The 20376-nt window shown below is 38.6% G+C and overlaps 1 protein-coding gene across 1 annotated transcript in view; it reads right to left on the reverse strand.

Annotated features, from left to right (window-relative positions):
• Positions 1-20376, reverse strand: part of LOC107309897 (integrin alpha-9-like) — a 107965-nt gene that overhangs the window by 21945 nt on the left and 65644 nt on the right. The window contains exons 9-11 of the mRNA XM_015855068.2: positions 7138-7263; positions 6516-6635; positions 4660-4761 (exon numbers count right to left, since the gene is read on the reverse strand). Of these exons, the coding sequence (XP_015710554.2) occupies positions 4660-4761; positions 6516-6635; positions 7138-7263 (348 nt within the window). The remainder of the gene's footprint in view (positions 1-4659; positions 4762-6515; positions 6636-7137; positions 7264-20376) is intronic.

Here is a 20376-nt window from a genome sequence, read left to right on the forward strand (position 1 = left end):
TCCCTGGCTGGGTTGGCAGTGTGGGCCTGATGCACCACCCCTGGGTATGGTTGGCCCTTTGGGCTGCCAGGGCACGCTGCTGGCTCAGATTCAACTTGCTATCAAGCAGAACTCCCAGATCCCTTTCCATGGGTTGGCTCTCCAGCCTCTTGTCCCCAAATCTGTACACATGGCCTGGGCTGCAGCAGCCCTCACATTTGTCAAGATCTCTGCAAGGCCTCTCTGCCCTTGAGAGAGTCAACAGCTCCTCCAATTTAGTGTTGTCCTCAGACTTAGTATACACTCAGGTCCAGACACCATCTCCAGACCAAGCCTTTCCTTGACAGATTAAGCACTTGATCCTGTAGAGAGGAGTGTGATTTAAAAGGCTTAAAGAACATCACTGATTTTGTTAGCTTGCTTTCTAAATTTCTAAAATACCAAATAAAAGCATAGGAACAAAAGAGGAGTTGCACATCTCCTGTTTATGCCATCAGCAAAATGTACTTAGTGTCTTTTTCTAGTTGGACCTACAGAGCAGCCTCTGGGAGACTGCTGACATTGCAGAGCATCACCTGGGTACACAGCTATTCCCTTGCAGAAGCCGTGCTATTGAAATCACGGAGCATTTGCAAGAAATGGTGACAAACTGGGAAGAGATTGCTATTTTCTTTTGTTAACATTGCTTTAGGAAATCAGAAATGGACCACACATGGAAGAGAAAGCAGGGTTTAGGTGAGGACCCCATTAAAATCCCCATTAAAAACAGTTTCATTTGCTTCTTGACTCAAGGGCAAACACTCATGGCTCTGTGCAGGACCAGCAACAAGTGCTGATCAGTGACATCTGCTCTGGCTGCTCCAGCCAGCCAGGCCTTGGGAGCCACACAGAGATGTCACTGTGATGACACATGAGTGCCATGGTGACATTTGAGCATCTCTCAATGGAACTCTCAGACAGTACTGCTGGATTTCGCTTGTCAGCTGGCAGGGCAAAAAATGGCTCATTGCATAAATGCCTCCATGTGAGAACTTCCGTCAAACTGAGTCAAGAAAAATTAAAATTGAGCCACCTGAATCAGAAATATCTTCTGCTTCTGAGCCAGAGAAGCTGACTGAGTCCTCACAGACTGAATCTGCATTTTGTCCCTCAAAAGGAAGCAGGAGAAATGGTTCTCAAATCTAGATTAATAGGCCTGGCAGCAGCTAAGAGCGTGATTGGGGCAGCAGAGGTCTGGTCTGAGGAAAACATGTGCAATGGTCATAAAACACAGAGAGTAATATAGACTTGTTTTCCATGAAAAACACAGCTGACTTGACAATGCATGAGGAGCTTTAGTTTCATATTTATCTTTTGCACTTCATGCTGTAGTTATGGGAAGCCTGGAAGGTAGCTTAGTTTGCCATGCAGCTGGAAGTAGCTCAATTGTCAAACATGTTTTATGGAATGCAATTGGCCTGCTGTACATTAACAGCGAGCTGCACCCCACCACTAACCTCTGAAATGCTGGATGAGTATGGATAAGGGCAACTTCTATCTGTGTCAACCACTTGCTGTATTCTTAGTTGTTATATTCTGTTCTTAATGAACAAATTATTTTTTTTTCTTTTTTTTCTTGTGGTGCCCTATTCCATAAAGTATGCATGTACAAACTTACAAACGATTGAGCAGGAATGCCACAAATACCTCAAACTCATACAGTGCTTAAGTTTTTAGAAGAGCAGAGACATCCTGATTCACTGGGACTCAGAATGACAAGAAATATAGCTCAGCAGTGTTTGGTTAGAAATTAATAATGTATTTCTCCTTGCTTATCCAGACTAAATTAATTTTATGCACTTCTATCATGAGACCCAGAACCCTAAAAGCCATGCTAAGTGCACAGAAGGTGAACTCTCTGATCTATTATTTGACCACTGTGGTCTTGTGGAACTCATTTTTTGGTGTTGCCTCATATGCATGAAGGAAGGAAGCTAAACCTTCATGGTAATCCATATAGTCAAGAAAATAAAGTACGTTTCCTGAAAACATCACACAACACTTTCAGCTATTATATATTCATATTGTTACAACTGCCATCAAAGACAGAGATCTAAATTGTTCACCTTCATGTGATTTTTCTGATAGAAGTCCATGAAGACTCAATAGAATGGCTTGGGTTTGGAAGGACCTCAGGGATCATCAAGCTCCAACTCCCCTGCCGCAGGCAGGACAGCCAGCCTCCATATGTAATTGTCTCCCTATCACACTGTAACTAGAGAAAGAAAACCTATCATCCCCAATCACATAAAAATGTATCCAAGTCAAAAGAAATAATTTCTGAAAATTAAATTTCAAAGACTGCTTGGTCTTACAGAAATGTAGGTCACTCTGAAAGTACTGTCTGTATTTAGTTGTAGACTGCAAAGACCTTTTCAGATTTACTACAATAAAATGCCTAAGAAAATGTTTCACTGTTAGCAAACACTTCAATAAATAGACTCAAAGGTAGTCCATACCCAACAGTTCAGGAGCTACTTCGCAAACGGATATGGTACAGCAGTCTGTGGTCAGTGAAAAGAAAATATATTGGGATTTTCAAACGGAAGGGAGGAGTATGAACAAAGATATTTTATCTCTTCCGTCTCTACTTCCAGCACAATAGTTGTGGCTTGTAACAACTGTTGTTCCCTTCTGCATTCCACAAGAAAAGAGATCAGGGAAAAAATGAATACCTTGAGCCAAACCACATGTCTAATTTTTTTCCCTTAACGTGACCTTATGCAAAACATACAGCAACAGACAAGCCAACAGGCATATGGAAAGAGCGAAAAGGAGAAAGCAAATAGAACTCACAGTAGAAAAGACTTGAAATTATAAACTGATGTTACATGGCTACAACATGTAATTCATACTCCTTTGCAGCTAGGGCTTCCCTGGAAGTAGGAGCAAACTCCTGTTTGAAGATTAACATAGCTTCCCAGCACACACTATACTTCACAATCACTGCAATTCAAGGCTTGATAAAAGGTTTTCCAGGAACAAGAAAAGGACAGTGTTGTGTCATAGTGCTGTTGGGGTTTGTTGTTGTTGTTTTTTTCCTTTAATCATTATACAACAGCAAAATACAGTGGAGTTTGCATTCCTGGATATAAGCGTTTCCTAATTTTGAATGTTAAATAGTAATCCTATATATTGTGCCTATCATTTTGACATTCTGATGTCATTTACAGGTTAAAATACCTGGCAGAGAGATCCTGGCTTCTCCGATTCCAGCTGGGGCATGAGTATCACAGTCAGATGTTACTTCAGTTACCAATGATTTTTTGCCATAAAGTTTCAAGATAAACTCCGTGCTAGCCGCAGAATTAGAAATATCTAGCAATGTATTAACAGTCAGGGCTGCAGTTCATTTGTAAGGCACGTTCCCAGGGAAGACAGGCTATATTTTTCAGTTCAGCTGCCAAGTCTATTTTTTCTGATGTTCTCTAGGATGTTCCAGAAAAGTGACACAGAAAATAAAACAGAAAATAAGTCCTGTCATGTAAATGACCTTTTTTCTTGACAGTTCCAATAAAATCAAATGATGATGGAGAAAGTGGACACTGTAGAAGATCTCTGCTCTCCGACTGAAGGTAGTAGATGCAGGTTAAAGTGCTTCTTTGCCTCTGGTGTTTCAAATCCAGTATCTCCTAGAAGAATGCCTTAACGTGTGATGTCTGTCTCTTCCAAAAGTGCTTTGAACTCAATATTCCTATACTAAAACCACAACAGCACTCACTGAAATGAAACCAGTAAGAGAATGGTTGCATGGATTGATGGTATTGTGGTCACTAAGAGTAAGAGGATAACTGAGAAAAAGGATCTAAATCATGTTCCAAGAATACACAGCAAGAGGAGAAATAGAGATTAATCCTCATATGAGACAGAAATAGGAAATGGCATAATAAAATTTCACTAGGCAAAGAGAAAGCTTGGGTACGGTATCCTGTCCAATCTCCTTGCATAAGCGTTAGACAACTTGGTAGCTGGAAGCCAAACTCAGCACCTTCCTTTTTCAGCAACTGTAAACATGGACCTAGTTTTGGCCCTATAGTTTTGGTCCTACAGAACTTGACCTATGGCCAAATCCATACTGTGAATTCACCACAAACCAATATTTCCCCTTCAATTTTCCATCCAGCTTCATGAAGATAAACAGAAAATGAGGTTTCAGGTTGGACATGAATTCCCTCAGTTCAGTGTAAACAAACAGTTAAATTAGTCTGTGTAAACTTACCCATTTTAACTCCTAAAATGTCACTAACACATCTAAATATTTCATATAGGCACATCTGAAAAGACCTTGCTGGAGTTTCAGGACTCTTAGCTTTTCAAGGAAAATGAATGAGAGCAGATATCAACCTCGGAGTAGGAAGCTAAACCTAATTTTGGCATGAATTCTTCAAAGCCTATAACAACTTCAGCTAATATGACACAGATTCTCCTGCACCACAGAAGGCCATTTACAATAACATGGTTATCACAGTGAGCAAAAACACAGAAGCAAGGTTAACTGCACTGCTAGTCTAGCCAAACAGCCTGGGCACTCTCACCAGTAGCCAAGCTAGTCCAGCCACAAATTACAGATTGTATAGCTCTCGTAGCAAACTCTAGTCCACCAGGAAGAGGAAGCATTTCTCTTCATGTTCATTTACTTACTGTCTTTTCTTCTGGACTCCCATTGGGAACTTCCACAACCCGGAGGTCAGGGTCCACCTGCACTCTCGCCCTTGTGACAAACTGGATAACCGATGAAATGTCCTGAAAAGTAAAAACATAAAGAACTGGATTTGTGGATGGGAAAATAAACAAAACACCAAAAGACCTCAAAAGCAAAACATCAAACATTTCAAACATTTGGCAGTGTGATACATACAGCTTGATAATGCTTAGTGTAGGTTAGGTTGCAAGCTAAGTACTATCTCGGTTGAAAGCCTGTGTTGAAAAAAATACACTTCACACTCATAACACAGATAGATAAAAGCAAGCACATTCCCTCACATTAAAATAAAATAGAGTATGTTGGATCTCAAACACAGCATTCACTCATATCTGAACTTTGAACACAAATTGCATTTAGCTGTTTGTGTTTTTTTTTTTTTTTNTTTTTTTTTTTTTGGGGTTTTTTTGGGTTTTTTTTTTTTTTTTTTTTTTTTACCAGCTTTAGCACAAAAGCAAAAGACATAGAACCTAACCAGTCACTGCAGACAATCTCAATATTAACCATTAAGGAAGAAACAATTTATTTTTCAAATGAACAGAAAAAATACACACATGAAAGCTGGGACAGACTCAAGTATAAGCCACAAAGAAGACTGCACAATTAATTGAACTTGTGCACTTCAAATATCTTTAATATTCATTGTACATCCTGTTCTAGCATATTATTTCTCCTATATTTTACTACTTGCATTTTAACGTTCTAATAAGCAATTTTAATTCATATCTTAGTCATTCTTATCCATTTGTGCTGGGGAAGCTAGGTGAAAGGTAGGAAATGGCAAGTATTAGTGATACTGACCCAAAGACTTGTGTAAGCTCTGAATGTCTTATAAAGGTGGGATGAATCCTGGCTATTCCCTGGGTAGAATTCTCCAGAAACACATTTTAAGGAACTCAGTTACATGCTAACATATTTTAGCTTTTCTATATTCAAGTAACAAACATCTGAAACTTCTGGACTTTCTTATAACTTCTGTTTTCAAGTATGGACATACATTAGCAGATACAATTGATTTTAGCTAGAAAGGCTCAAAGCCACTATTACTTTAGGAACTGATCTCTAATAAGGGCTCTCTTCAATATTTGTAATCTAACACTTCTCAAATGCAGGTTTATTTTAGTAGGATCATGTTATCAATTTTCTCTTCTGATTAACCCGCATACTTGCATCTTTACAGCATCTTGTCATAACTACAAAGTCATTTTTTTTAAGTATAGGAAACTAGGAAGAATTTAGAAATTTTATATATTTGCTATTTCATTCAGTGACTTCAGAGAAGACAAGAGTCAGCTTGCAACCATTTGTTTCTTGTCACAAATGTCAGGCTCAGCATTAACATGGTTGCAATGCATCTTCTTTGAATAATAATCATTTGAAGTAAAAAATTACAAAAAACTGCCACGTCTCTGTTTACATGGAAGAAATGATAGTTTGTCACAGTTTACATGCACTTAGTCTATTTCTCAGTTTTCAGAATGAGAACTTTCCGAAATCAATTCCACTTTCAGAAGTCTCTTACTACCATGCATACAATTAGGGGGCTTCATTTGTTGTTTCTCAGTGTATAAATTTCTAAACTTCATATATTTCTGTCTTAATGGGTAATGGGTAAGAACTAGGATTATCACCTCCAGGCATGCTGTTGATAAATAGATCTGCTTTCTTTGACACCGTGATTTTATTTTTTGTAACACACTAGTAAACAGAGGGAATAATGCAAGTTTTGTGACTATTAATGCATATAACCATGCTTAAAATGGTATTTAAGACAGATGACAAACACGGCACCTACCTTTTTCAGTATCTCAGTGTTCAGCAGCGTGTAAATACTTATTTCACTGGACTCTGCTTTTGCTAGTGAACTCAAGTTGCAGCGTATAATTAAGCAGGACCTGCCTGGCCTTTCACAGTCCTACAGAAAATAAGGGAAAAGCTGTTAGGCAAGAGAGTAGATAATTCACTGAAAACTGCGTAACTGTAAACACTCCAGCTGACTAAGCGGCACAGTAAGTTGCTAAAAGCCAGTTTTCCTATGCTGAAAGAGCAGCAGTTTTCAAGATCTGATAACAGCATGGTAGTAAGTCCTGCATTAATGAAAGAAAATGAAATTCAGTGTCCAAAATTCAGGCTTTGTTTGCCCAAGGCCCTCCTGTGCCACTCACAGGAGTAAGGACTCTCACATGCATGCTGTCACTTCAGGTAGCTCCCTTAATTCTAGCCATTTAAAAATCAGAAAACCAAAATCACTAGGTATCCCCACAGGTTTACTAAGTATCCCCGTATCAGTATGAGTCTACATACATCAAAAAAGCTGCTTGATGGTCAGCTCTCTGCTTGAGTTCCTCAGGCTGATCCATGCAAAACTTTCAGTAATATACACCACAGTTCTGTTTATTTTATATGGACTCTCTTACCAATACTTTTCTGCCAGACTTCGTGAAAAAAGCAAATATAGTGTGGAAAATATTTTCATTCTCTTGGGGAACAACACACGGGTTGCGGTTCTGGTGAAAAGTGCAGGTGCCTTTGTCCTGACCAACCTGTAAGCACAAATGTACACAGTTATTATTCTGAATGAAATAAATGTCACAAGAAAGTAGAATTAACCCGTCTAAAGAAGGTACCTCCATCCTAGCTGGATGTCTGGACACCTATCAAGAGGCAAAAGAGAGGAATAAGCCACATACAATTGTAAGTCAATTGTGTTACTCTGTGTATTACATTTCTTGTATTACTTTGTGCTTTGGCCACCTTGACTGTTTCAGTTTTTAACTGAACAAATGAGCTAATGGGAATTCTTGTGTAACTGCATAATCTCGGCCACCAAATCTGCTCCCCTACCTTCAGCATAAGTAGTACAAAAATAATAAAAATGTATTTATAATCTTTAACTTCCTCACTTATCCAGAAAAAGAAATGAAGCAAGTGCAGTACAATGATGTTTGATACAAATGATCTCCAATCAAGATAACCTTGAATGAGAAAAACATTCTTACTTTCTGCTAGTTATGAATATTCACTGGAGAAAATCTATTGGAGTTTAATACCATGACAATGAAATGTCAGCAAATTCCCCCTGCCTCCATCTTTAAAAGCTGTGTGAGATTTTTCTAAAAGACACCAAGTGATATTCCCACATATCCTGTTGCTGACTTCCCCACATGTTCCACTCCGACTGTGAAAACTTTTCCTACTTAAATCATAAATGCATTAGAATGAAAAAAAAATAACAAATTTTTTACAGATATTAAGTTGCTGCGTGGTCTGAGTCACATTCTGCAGAGCCATTTTTTAGCCAAGTTAGCCAAAGTGTTGCCAAAAGATAAAGAAAGCCTTATCTACATTTTAAACACTGTCTACCAGACAAGCAATGGCCAAGTCCCTTGGTGGGATACAGCTTTCCTGCTCCTCTGGCCCACAGACACTTCATAATCTGTTCTTTGAACTATGTATTCACAACCTGTCTTTAGATAATCTCTTCTTACATTCCCATTAGATACATACACAAGGAACTATCCAATGTTTATAGTTTCTTGGGATGAACTGAAAATTAAAACTAAAATGTTCTCCACTTATACAAATCATCTGGAATAAGATTTCTTTATTTATTGTACATAAGAGATGCACAAGGCACACTGACTTTTATTTCCTTTAAACTTTCACACGGGAATTGGATTCAGATCAACAAGAAAGTTTATGTTAAATCAAGAACAGCAAAGAGTCCAGATCTACTCAGTACCTGCTACTTTTTCTTGAAAGCTGGAATTACCAGAGATTTGGACAGATTCACATAAGAGATACAGAGAGAACAGTATGAGCTTCTACACTATCCCAGTCTCTAAATAGTCCTGCTGTACATCCTGTATAAACAAAATGTAAGAATAAACTAAAGCAGAAATATCTCCGAAGACTGAAAGGCATGATCTGGCATGAAGCAACATAAATCTGGTCCTTCCTTTTGTAAATGACTATATTTTGTAAAACTGAAGCTTGGACAAGCTCAGTCTTTTCAAAACACTTTAGCTGACACAGAGGAAGCCTCCTCCAGAGGACTAAATCTGAAAATGGAAGCATCCTTTTCTCTCTGCCAACTATGCAGTAATCCTGCACAAGCCAGCTCTTAAATTCAGCATGTCAGATCGTGTTGGGAGAGACACATGCAGGACCAAACATCACCTGACATCTGCTGTCACCTGTGATGCTCTGGAACAGAGCAGTTGCTCACTAAAATCCTGTTGTAGTAGCCAAAGATAGGCGTCACCAATCTTCAATCTATCAGCATATGTTGACAGCCAGTGAAAAGGAAATGATGCAACATGGCTGAGAAGTTCTCTGTTTCTCTAAGCATTCTTAGAAATAGCAGAGCCACTGAATAAGGAAAAAAGTAACAAAACTCTTTGAAATGAGTGGATCATGTGAGTTAGGGTGAAATCTAGCCTTCTCAAAAGGACAGGCTACATTTGTTTGATTGTTTTGCTTAGCTGTCAGTCACATTTCACATCAGCTCTTATTTTCCTCAGTTTTTATCTGAATAAAGGGAAGGTATAGTCAAGCAGTCAGACAAAGGTAAACATTGTAACTTTTCATTAAACTCTGTCACCAGTGTAAAATTCAGCTCCAAAAAACCAGGTTATTAGACAGAAGCTTTGCGCAAAGCTCCTGCTCCCATTATGCTGAAGTTGAATTCTAAAATACAAATAGGAATGCCCATGTTTGAGCTTCTACTTGCCCAAACAACATACTACCCTGACACCTGTTTTAATTCCTGTGACCAGTTTCATAATCTAATATACATATAAATATGCATATTAAATTAAAAAAAAAAAAAAAAAAACAACAAAAAACCAAAACACAACAGACTTTTTCTTCTAATGGCTTTGCATGAGCAAATGCTTATCATTTACAGAAGCAAGAACTGTGCAGGTCTTAGAGTACATACCCAGCCTCTGACAAAGTCTTGGAATTAATAAATATGTGACGTACTGAGGCTTTTTGGAAAATCTCATGTCGCCCTGGCAGTCTAAAAGCAGAAGAGGATTACCACCAAAATGATCTTCCCTGGGTTATAATATTTCACAGAAACAGCAGAAGTGGGAGTAAGGAAGGAGCTGAAGCAGAGCAGGGGTTGTGGAAAGAGATGCACGTTCTATTTGCACTCAGTGCAAGGACTATATAGTAGCCACAGAGAAAAAAATCAACATTCAACTCCTAATACAAACAAACAGCAATAAACGGGGACGGAATGGAGACTGCCCTAAATACCACACTGAGATGGCTGCTTGGGAAATAAAACCCTTGCCCTGAGTGGGGTACCCAGCAGGAATCCCCTGCTGCTTTCCAAGGAGGGACTTCTAAGGAGCTGGGTCAGAACAGTCTTTGCTGGAGGCTGTTACATTCTGTTTTCCAGAAAGCATTCATCTGTTTTAAATCCTCTATAAAACCATTTGTAGCCTGGTATACTGTCAGAACAGTCACATCTCCAGCATCAAGAACAAAAGTAACATTTTCCCCTACAAGATTTTTCTGACAGTTTTTTGTTTTTTAATCACGTTTTTCTTATGTAAGGCCATTCTTATTCTCATTCTTAATCAGTACATCTCATGTATTACTTTTTTTCTAGTTTTATTTCAAGCCCAAAGGCGATTTTGTTAAACTGTGCAGCTCCAAGGTAAAAGGAAGCCTGACAGAACTGCAGAGTGACAAAATGCACAGACTTCATTCAGATCTCACTTGCATTCCTGAACGGCCGTGAATGCCAGAAACCCATCTGTAATTTTTGAGAGAGAGAGGTGATTCTGAGTCTTTCAACACCTTTCAACACCTAAACAGGTCCAATTTCAGCAGTGGTGACTTTTAAGAAGAGTTTTATCTATATATCCAAAATCTAAGGAACTGAAAATGACTATCTGCTGATAAACATACATATATATGTATTCCACTGTTCTATTCAGTGTAACATGCATAAACACAAGGAGACAAAAGCCTGAACTCTATAAATGGTGCCTTGCATAAAAGGCCTCCAAAATTCACCATATGCCTGCAGTGGCTAGCACTATTCCTAATCCATAATCACATAGAAAAGCAAACCATCCCTTATGCCAACTTCCCTACCCATCAATGGCCACACAATCAGAGACAGGTCACACTCCAACTTTATTAATTTACTTATTGTTGTTGTCCCATTAAAAGGCTCATTAACATGATTGGGAGACAACATTTAAATATTACAGCCTACACTACGGCTTACTATGCAAACTTTTTTCTTCTCAGAGACAAGGTGTAACCACTGAGAAAGCATCTGCATTACTTCACGTTTTAGGAATTCTGTATCTGCAAAAAGGAAGAAATTCCCATAGGACTTCTGTGAATGTTGTATATTTAAGGGGTCATGCAGAGCAGAAGAAAACCCATAACATAATAATGATTTTTAACTATATCAGCTTACGCTGCCCTTAAAAGAAAGAGGTGGGAGGATATTTCAGAGTTAAAATTGTATGTAAAACATACCAAGTATATTCCACATGCATTACATCTCCAAGAAAGCACAGGATATTTAGCATAGGATAGAGCTGGATGGGAATAACATGTTGGATTTGTTATGAACTACAGTTACCCTCCTTTCTGACTTTCTGTATATGGCTGGTCTGGGCTTGGCACTCCAGCAAGATGGCACCAGCATAAGGAGGACAATCACTGATTGTCCCCAAGGAACACAGAGGGTAACCAAAAACCACTGCAACACCATCTGCATTTCTGAACCACATCAGATGTGGGATTAGTGGATTTGGGGTTCCTGTCAGAAATAATACATCCGCAGCCCGAGTACTTCAACTTCAGGGAACACATAATAGCCTTTTTGCTAATGTATAGCTACACTCAGTGCCTCTAGCAAGTCTAGGAAGGGTCCCAGGGCAATCTGGTCTAGGGCCTGATTTAGTTGTTGGCCACCCATCTAATGGCAAAGGGGTTGGAACTACATGATGTTTGAGGTCCTTTCCAACCAAAGACATTCTACAATTCTATGATTCTAAGTCTTTGGGGTGTTTATGAGGATGTTTGACTATTTTACCACACATTTCAAGATTTCAGGCCATACTTGTCAATGATAAATTTCACTGCTGGACTGAAAGCCAGTGAACCTTTCTAGACTTGATCTGAACCACCTGTCTGATATGCATCAAATATTAAGACCCATTTTTTTACATATAAATATTTTTTCCAGAGCCTCATAACATGCACAACTTGGCAATCCAGGAGAGGGAAATGAAATACAGTTTCGAAACAGGGAACTGGAAAGGTCAGCTGAGGACCAAGCACAGGAAAGTGGAAATTGGCAGACAGTATGGGGTTAAGTATGTGCATATGAAAGGAGTTATTTGGAGGAATGAGACTGAAAAAAGAAAGGAAAATGGCTGTCACTTCCAATGATGCATTAAGTGCAATCTCCCTGCTGTGTTGCTGCATATAAGAAGCTGAGCACTAATCTCATAATTAATGTTTAGCGTTTTACAAAATAAACAGGCAAGAAGATGTCTTCAGCCCATTCCTCACAGACAGTATTAGATTTGCACTAATGCAGAAGAATTTATTTTGTTATTAAGTCTTAAAAAAAAACATAGGGGGCAAGCTCTCAGACACCGAGAGACACAGGATACTTGGAACAGTAATTTTAGCTGCAAGAAACACAATCGAAGTCCGAACAGAGGTCAGCCATTTCACAAAGCTTTTAGCATTGTTACTCCCTGAAACGGATGATTTTCACATCAGCCTTGGGGTATGTGGGTTCCAAGGGATGGTTTGGCTGCAGTTTTCCTAAGATCGCTCTCAGAGTTTTTACATATTTCTTGTCAGTTTTTGTTTGTTTGTTTTTTTATGGTTTTATTTATGTACGCATGCTTAATCAGTGGTTCACATTTGCAAACTGGACCATAAATAACAGACCCTTTTTTGTTTACTTAGTTGCTAACCATAGCGTATTCACTCTAACATTAGGGAGGAACTGTATATGCGTGTCTTGATTCAAAGGCACTGATTCACTCCATAGTAGGGAAATGCAATGGAGATGTATTCATAGGCATGATAATCTCACGTGTCACACATACTGAGGAAAAATAAGAGCTCTGACAAGAAATTCCAGACAAGGTCAGACTTTCAGCAGTAGACAAATAAGTTATGTAAATATGTTATCTGAACACTTGTTCCATATGCCAAAAATGTTTAATATTCACAGATAATGAAATATGTTTGATTCAGAACAGTTTTGTTGATTCTGGAAATAAATTTAAGAGGCACTGAAACAACAGGAAGGAATTTTTTTTAATTTTTTTTTTTTTTTAATTAACCCGTTTTATACAACACCTAAAAAGATTCTGACTGAAAATGGCAATGATGGTAAGGAAAAACAGTACTACACAAATAACCCAAAGTGTAAAACCACGTGTCCATGAGGAGTTACAAGATTTAAACAGTGAAGTGGGGATGGTAAAGCATTAAATAATGACAGGAGGAGTATTACAGTGCAGCTCTGGTTCCTGCTTCTTCAACAGTAAGAACACCAGATGCATGTTTGGCCTAAATCTGCAGTAACCTGTCTGCAATACCTGCAGATGTTCTTTAGACACACTCAACTGTGCACTTTAATTATGTAAATGAATTAAATTAGCATAACATCACAACATTTGCTATCACCAGACGGGCACCGGGCTTGCAACCACTTTGCGCATACTCAGCAGCAATGCACATAAGTGCTATTCTCAAGACCTAGTACTACTTACAGTGTTTAGTAATAAGAGCAAAATTTTTCTGATTTAAAGTACCTAACTTGCAAGACAGTGGCTTCTTCCCTGGATAGAGATCATCACCAGATGAGCACAGTTAGAAGAAAGACTGAGCTCTCATGATTTATCTGCACCTTCCACACAGAAGGTTCAGGCATAAGAATAAGCACCACCTTAAATGGAAACTAAAGGGACAGTTTACCTCTAATATTCATGAAGTCTTTAGGATATATGTCTTCAATATCTTCAATTTCAGAATCCACTGAAATGTACAATCGCTCTCCCTGTTGTGAACTGTGAACTGCTTAATCAGCACATGAGGTATCAAATAAAACCCAAGGTACATTCCTTTTTTTTTAAAAAAAAAGACTGAGATTACTTGGAGTTCACTGCTTTTAGCAAGGTTTTAGCTAAATTTCCTTCTACAGACTTTCTTGCGATGCATAAAACATCATCAAATGCATGTTTTTTCTTTACCTACTTGTTGGACTTTCCTCTGTCTATGTTAAGCTTAGGACTAAAATCTCTGAAGAGCAAGCAGATAAATCCATTCCCTGCAGAGCCTGAAGAATTTGTATAGACACTGCACATCAGCAGATGTTTGAATGAATTGGAAAGATACAGAGAGTCTCTTTAGAGAGAGTGGAGAGAAGGTAGAAACTTCAGAGAAGAGATCTGTAGCAGACCCTTGAAGATTAAAGATTAAGTATTTTAAGTTATTTTAAGATGTCCTTTCTTTCCAGGACATCTTCAGAGTTCTCCTTCCCCAAAAGAATGATTTACTGATAGTTATCCAATACCTCGCACAAGACTGGACTAATACTTCTAACCAGGAGAGAAGCACCACACAATGCTCACCTCCACTCAGATACATCAACAGTACAGTAAACCCTTCTTTTATCTTCCTCAGTTATGAGATCTTATACACACAAGCAACATTATTTTCAAATCTTAAGTTTCCAGATTTACCATTTAAACCAAAAATCTGGTATGTTATTTATACAATTAAAAGGCTAGTTTATGATTCAGCATTTAAGGAAGACACATATGTTAAAAGAATTAATCAGCTCTTTCCTGAAATTCCTCCTTCTCTGTTATTTGGCAGGAACATCTTTACCACTGGGAAATAGTGAAAGGATGCAAGATTCATACTTCTTCTAAAATGAAATTAAGATTGTGCTGACTCATTCCTTCTCACTCAGCGGTTCCTTCACAAGGGAATTCTCTGGCTGAGAAGCATTAAAAAATCTTATTGTATTTTTTTTTTTCCATACTTCAGCAAAACTCCTGATTACTGTGCTATCTACCAAACCTCCTGCTTCCTTTGTCTATCTCTTAAGAGCTAGGATATTTAACTAATTATTCCAAAAGGCAAATTCTTTACCTTAAACTCAGTTGTATGAAAAGGCAAATCACTCCTCTTATATATATTCAGTCGTGAAAGCAGGAACTATTGGTACTTCACAAGCTAGCAACTCTTTAAATTGACTCAAAATACCTGACTCCCACATTATACTGACAAGTAATGAGTTGGGGGTGAGGACTGTGTTGCAAAATTTCAACAACTAGGTAATTTGATAAACTCCACTTATTTGGCTTAGAAAGTAATAACGAGAAAGGCATAAGAAAGTTATTGTTGACAGTTGTTACCATGGTCTGATCTAATACGTGGATCATAGTGCATTCTTGTCCCTAGTTTGGATGGCCCTGATCTTTATAGTAATTTTCTTGAGAGACAGACTTCTCTTTTTAAATTCAAATTTATCTTTAGATTAAACGGATAAAGATAAATAGAACAGATACAAATTCAAATTCATTATAGATTTGTATTTTTTAAATTGAAATTGTAGTTTCCATGAACGCTCTCTTTAACTATCACCTGCAAAATTCACCGTTTATGTAAATACTGCTGTACTATCATTGCTAGGAGATTTTGACAAAATGAATAGAAATTGTCATAAAATTTGTTCATATCTGGTTTATCTAAAATCCAAACTAGGAAGTCAGTCATGGGATACTTTTCCTGCTACACTGTTTTACAATATTTGGAAGGCAATATCCAGAAGGCAATATTCAGCAAGGCATGAAAAGATTGCTTTCAAACACTGCAAATGCAATGAACTCTAACCAAAGCACAGATTTTGTACAGCAGTCAGATGGTTCCAGAAAAGCAAACCATCATGATTTTTTTTTCCCACTTTGTACTTATTTTAAGGTCCTAGCTGAGGAAATAATTTTATGGCTAGGCACCTTTTCCTGTATAACCATGATAGCTTAAATAAGAGCTAAGTTCCTCTTAAGGAGCTTCAGTTTATTGTGCTGACAGTAGGAAGGTGCTTATGAGAGCTCTTTCTGATCTGCTCTGGGGTCTTATTTCTCATGCCCGCAGGTGACTGTGCCATGTTAGACTGCAACATACACTCTTGCCTTTCCTTGCAGCCATGTCAGTGCCAGTTTCTTCTGTGAGTGACAGGGCTCCCAAGGCAAAGCCCGATTCAATTGCTATTTACAGAGATGCTCTACATGGCAGGGAAAAAAACCCTTCAGCTACCTGTACAAAATGTTTAGGAACAGTCATTTAAAGAAGTCATTAAAGTGAAGAAGTAAGAAGGTCACCATGTTTTGTACAATACTCTCTCTGAAATGAATAATTTCCTGCAGCAATCTAGTTATGCTTTTTAAATATGGTGCCAAAATATGTGCATGCGAGTGTCCAGAGGGGAGGATGACTAACAGAAAGGGATAAAATAATTTTTGCTGTAAGTCTGAAACCTTCCTACACAAATCTAGCAACAGTGGTAGCAACCACCAGCAGCATAACTACAAAAACAACTCTCTGCTACATAGAATACTATCAGCAAATATTTATGTCCTCGCATGCTGGGACTACCTATAGATGTTCTCAGAGCCTGAAACTTCAAAAGACAGAAACTAAACAATTTAAAACTGGCTGACAAAAAAAAAAAAAAAAACAACGATAAAAAGGTTTGTCTTGTTAGGCAGAGAATACAGTGGTGAGCTTGACAGTCCCATCAGATACTTCAAAGGGCACTCACACACTGTTAACACTTCAGAGAGTTCTGATAGTCTCCCTTTGCAAATGGTTTTAAAGATCAGCAGTGCAGTTGTGAAAGCATCTTATTCTTATCCTGGAGAATAGCAACATACAGATAATAAGCAGAAAATATATTTAAAGTTTTAAAATCACAAAGATCTAAAGCTACAACCAAAGCAAAACCACAAGCAGCCTGGGAATTTTCATGGAACAAGACAACAAGTACCAACTCTTCTCTTTCACATCTTTCTGCTCCTTACAGATATCACTGTGCAAGTGCCAGGAAGAAAAATGACATGAGGACATGAGTGCTACACAAAACCAGCCTTAAAAATGTAACCTGTCATCGAGCAGAAAGACTTGTGATTCTGGAACTGATTCCACTTTACTCTTTCCTTCAACATTCTCATGAAGAGAATTATGTTTATTTCAACTGTTATCATTACTGAACACAACAGTCTGTGCAGTAATCCCATGCTCAGGCAACCATTAACTTCAAAAACAACTTGGAAAATGAATTTTTTTCCAGCTCCTTTGTGATATTTATTCATTTAGCTTTTCTTTATCATTCAAATTTTTCTAGTACCCAATTTTTTAAAGGGCACAATGCAGGTCTCACCTGATGAGAAAGAAGGAATGGAGAAGTGTGAAATGAAGTCCACACAAAGTCCAACAACCTTACTTCTTCAGGGCTAACCAATAGCTAAAGCACATTACTGAGGACATTTTCCAAATGCCCCTTGAACACGTAGTGCTATAGGGCACCAACAAACTCTCTAAGAAGCCTGTTCCAATGTCTGACTACCCTTCTGGCAAGTAAATATTTCCCAGTGCCCAGTCTTACCATCCTCTAGTACAGCTTTGTGCTATTCCTGCCCTGCCACTGGTGCCCAGGAGCAGAGCCCAGCTTTACCTGCAGGAGCTGCAGAGAGCAGTCAGGTCACCTCTAGCTTCCTCTTCTCCAGGCTGGGCAGCCCATGTGTCTCAGCCTCTCCTCACGTGACATGCCTATCAGCTCCATCACCAGCTTTGTCGCTTCCTCTGGACCCTTTCAGGCACCTTAATATCCTTTATATATAGCAGAGGCCAGAACTGCAGACATTATTCAAGGTGACGCTGCACCAATGCTAAATATTGTGAAGGAATGCTTGCAACACTAGCTAGCTCCTTCCAAAAACCCACAAGTGAACAGGGCACTTGCCCTGGTTAGTACCATGCAATTGTTTAATTCTGGTGACAACAACCAGCAGCCCTGTACTGCTTGTTTCCTCCAGATGAGGAGTAAGAATCATTCATGTGCACTGCAGCTGGCTCCAGGTGCAAAAAGAAAAATGTGGTTTCCAGCTGCTACTCCCTCTCTCCTCATAATGGCATTTACCTTAGCTGGAAATTAAATAAACAGGAAGGCAACAATCTGATCCAGTTCTGTGAAGCCAACACTGGTGTAATCCCGGATTCCTTGTTAATTTATTATCAGCTGCAGGAAATACCCTGGCTAATTTGGCAGAAACTCCCACCGTGAAAATCTTTTTGGATGCCCTGGAAAGCAGTTTCTAGGCTGGCAAGTAAAGATTCCTTTGCCCTCCAAATTAGCTGGATACCCAAAGGAAATTACTAATCTTTTAGTTCAAAACCAAAACACACAAAAGTATAATGAGTCCTGTTTTCCTCTGTGAACGAACAGATAATCAATGGCTTGAATAGTGGAGAATCTACATTTATGTTAACGCTAACCCTCCTTAATTGTGGGTGAAGCTTTATTTGCCCTCATCTGAAGGATGACAACCTCACAAACAAGCTGAGGGACCACTCTTTTAACCTGCCTTAAAACCTCTGCAAGAAAGCAAATAGAAAAATATATAGAAGGAAACAGTTTTTCTTATTTGCTTCCAAAATATTCTTTGCCACTGTAAGCTTTAAATATCCACTGTGTCAAATCAATGTCAGCAGTGAAATTCCCTAGTTAAAATGACTTGTAAAATTTCTATTATTTCCATTCCGTTAAAACTTTCTGATAGGGAGGATGTTCACTTGCTTATTCTGTAATTTTCTTTCAATTATCCATTCTCTTTTATGTCTGGCTTTTACTGTTGACTTTATTGCGGTTTTGTATTGCATAAACTCCCAATACTCCTCTAAAAGAATGCGAACATCTCCAAAGCAGAACTCTGAATGTCAAAACATCTTTGTGACCCGAATTTCTCTAGAAGAAAACCTCAAAACAGTTTCTGCAATAAAGCCAAAAAGCTTAGAGTATCAGGAACAGAGGAAGCATGAGGGCTGTCATTTCCTCTAGGAGAAGCAAGGTAATAACTCCTATTAACACCTCCCAGAAATGCAGACCATTCCGGCGGGCCATATGTGATTCTCTTCCTTTAATTATTTTTGCGACTGAATGAAATTCTAGGTCAGTCAACACACTATGAAGGACTTTGCTCTTGGCACTGTTTTGCTTAGTTTGTGTATATTTGAAACACAAGCTCCAGTGTTTTTACTATGCTTTTTCACCCATAAATTTCCTTGCTGTACTGTACACCAGGAAAGTGGCAAAAACACTATGAGCTTTCAAAAAAAGAAAGCAGTTCCAGTTATAAATAAACAACAATTCCTGATCCTCTCTGTTATCAGCTATTCTGAAAGGTCCAGCAACACTGACACCTAGGACTGCTGGATAAAAGTGTAATTACAGAAAGAACACAGTCATCTCTACTACACTCGAGTTCCTAAGAAGTTCAAAACAAGCAAATGCCTGAAATCTTTAATTAATATACTTACACAAACACTTTTGAATTTCATCTTTTCTTGCCCATTTTTCATAGATCATTCCAACCTGCAGCTTTTAGGTTACTAGCTTGTGTAAGTATATTTGGTCTGAGTAAAGATGAAAAACTGCTTGATTTTAGCTCCCTTTTCAATATGGGAGAAGTATGAGGAAAGAGTAAAATGCTTTTTCTGTTATCATACTACAACTTGGGAGACATGGGTTCAGAGCCTATCAGAAATAGGACAAATGCCACAAATTTCCTGTGTAACCTACAGCAAAACATTCGGTGTTTCAATTATTTACCTGCAAAGCAGGGATAAACACTATCCCAAACATGGTTTGCTTGGATAATACTTATTAGAGGTGCTCAAGAAATCATGTCAACTGTATGCTGGGTTGCATCTAGAGAAACACAGCCAGAAGGTTGAGGGAGGTTATTCTGCCCCTCTACTCTGCTCTCATGAGATCTCACCTGGAGTACTACGTTCAGTTCTGGAGCCCCCAGCACAAGATGACCAGAGAGCTGGAGCACCTCCTTTATGAGGACAGGCTAAGAGAGTTCAGGCTTTTCAGCCTGGAGAAAGCTCTGAGGAGTAGCCTTCCAGTACCTGAATGGGGCCCACAAAAATGATAGGGAGAGTCTTTCTGTACTGTTGTGTAGCTACACAACAAGGGGAAATGGTTTTAGACTGGAAGAGGGTATATTTAAACTTGCTATTTGGAAAAAGTTATTTACTGTGAGAGTGGTGAGAGATTGGAACAGCATTCAAGGCCAGGCTGGATGGGGCTTTGAGCAGCCTGGTCTAGAGGGAGGTGTCCCTGCCTATAGCAGAGGGTTGGAATTAGATGATCTCAAAGGTCCCTTCCAACCCAAACTATTCTATGATTCTATGACAATTCTATGATATACTCCAAAGCAATGGCTGAACTAATGCAGGGTGTACCAGCATATCGTAAGGAAATGTACAGCCATACTTGTCTACTACAGCACTTCACCCTGCAATACAAATGAGTCTCACAACAGCAGTTTGAAATTCCTACAGAAACAAGTTACAAA

Source organism: Coturnix japonica, chromosome 2 (assembly GCF_001577835.2).
Source record: "Coturnix japonica isolate 7356 chromosome 2, Coturnix japonica 2.1, whole genome shotgun sequence".
Taxonomy (NCBI): domain Eukaryota; kingdom Metazoa; phylum Chordata; class Aves; order Galliformes; family Phasianidae; genus Coturnix; species Coturnix japonica.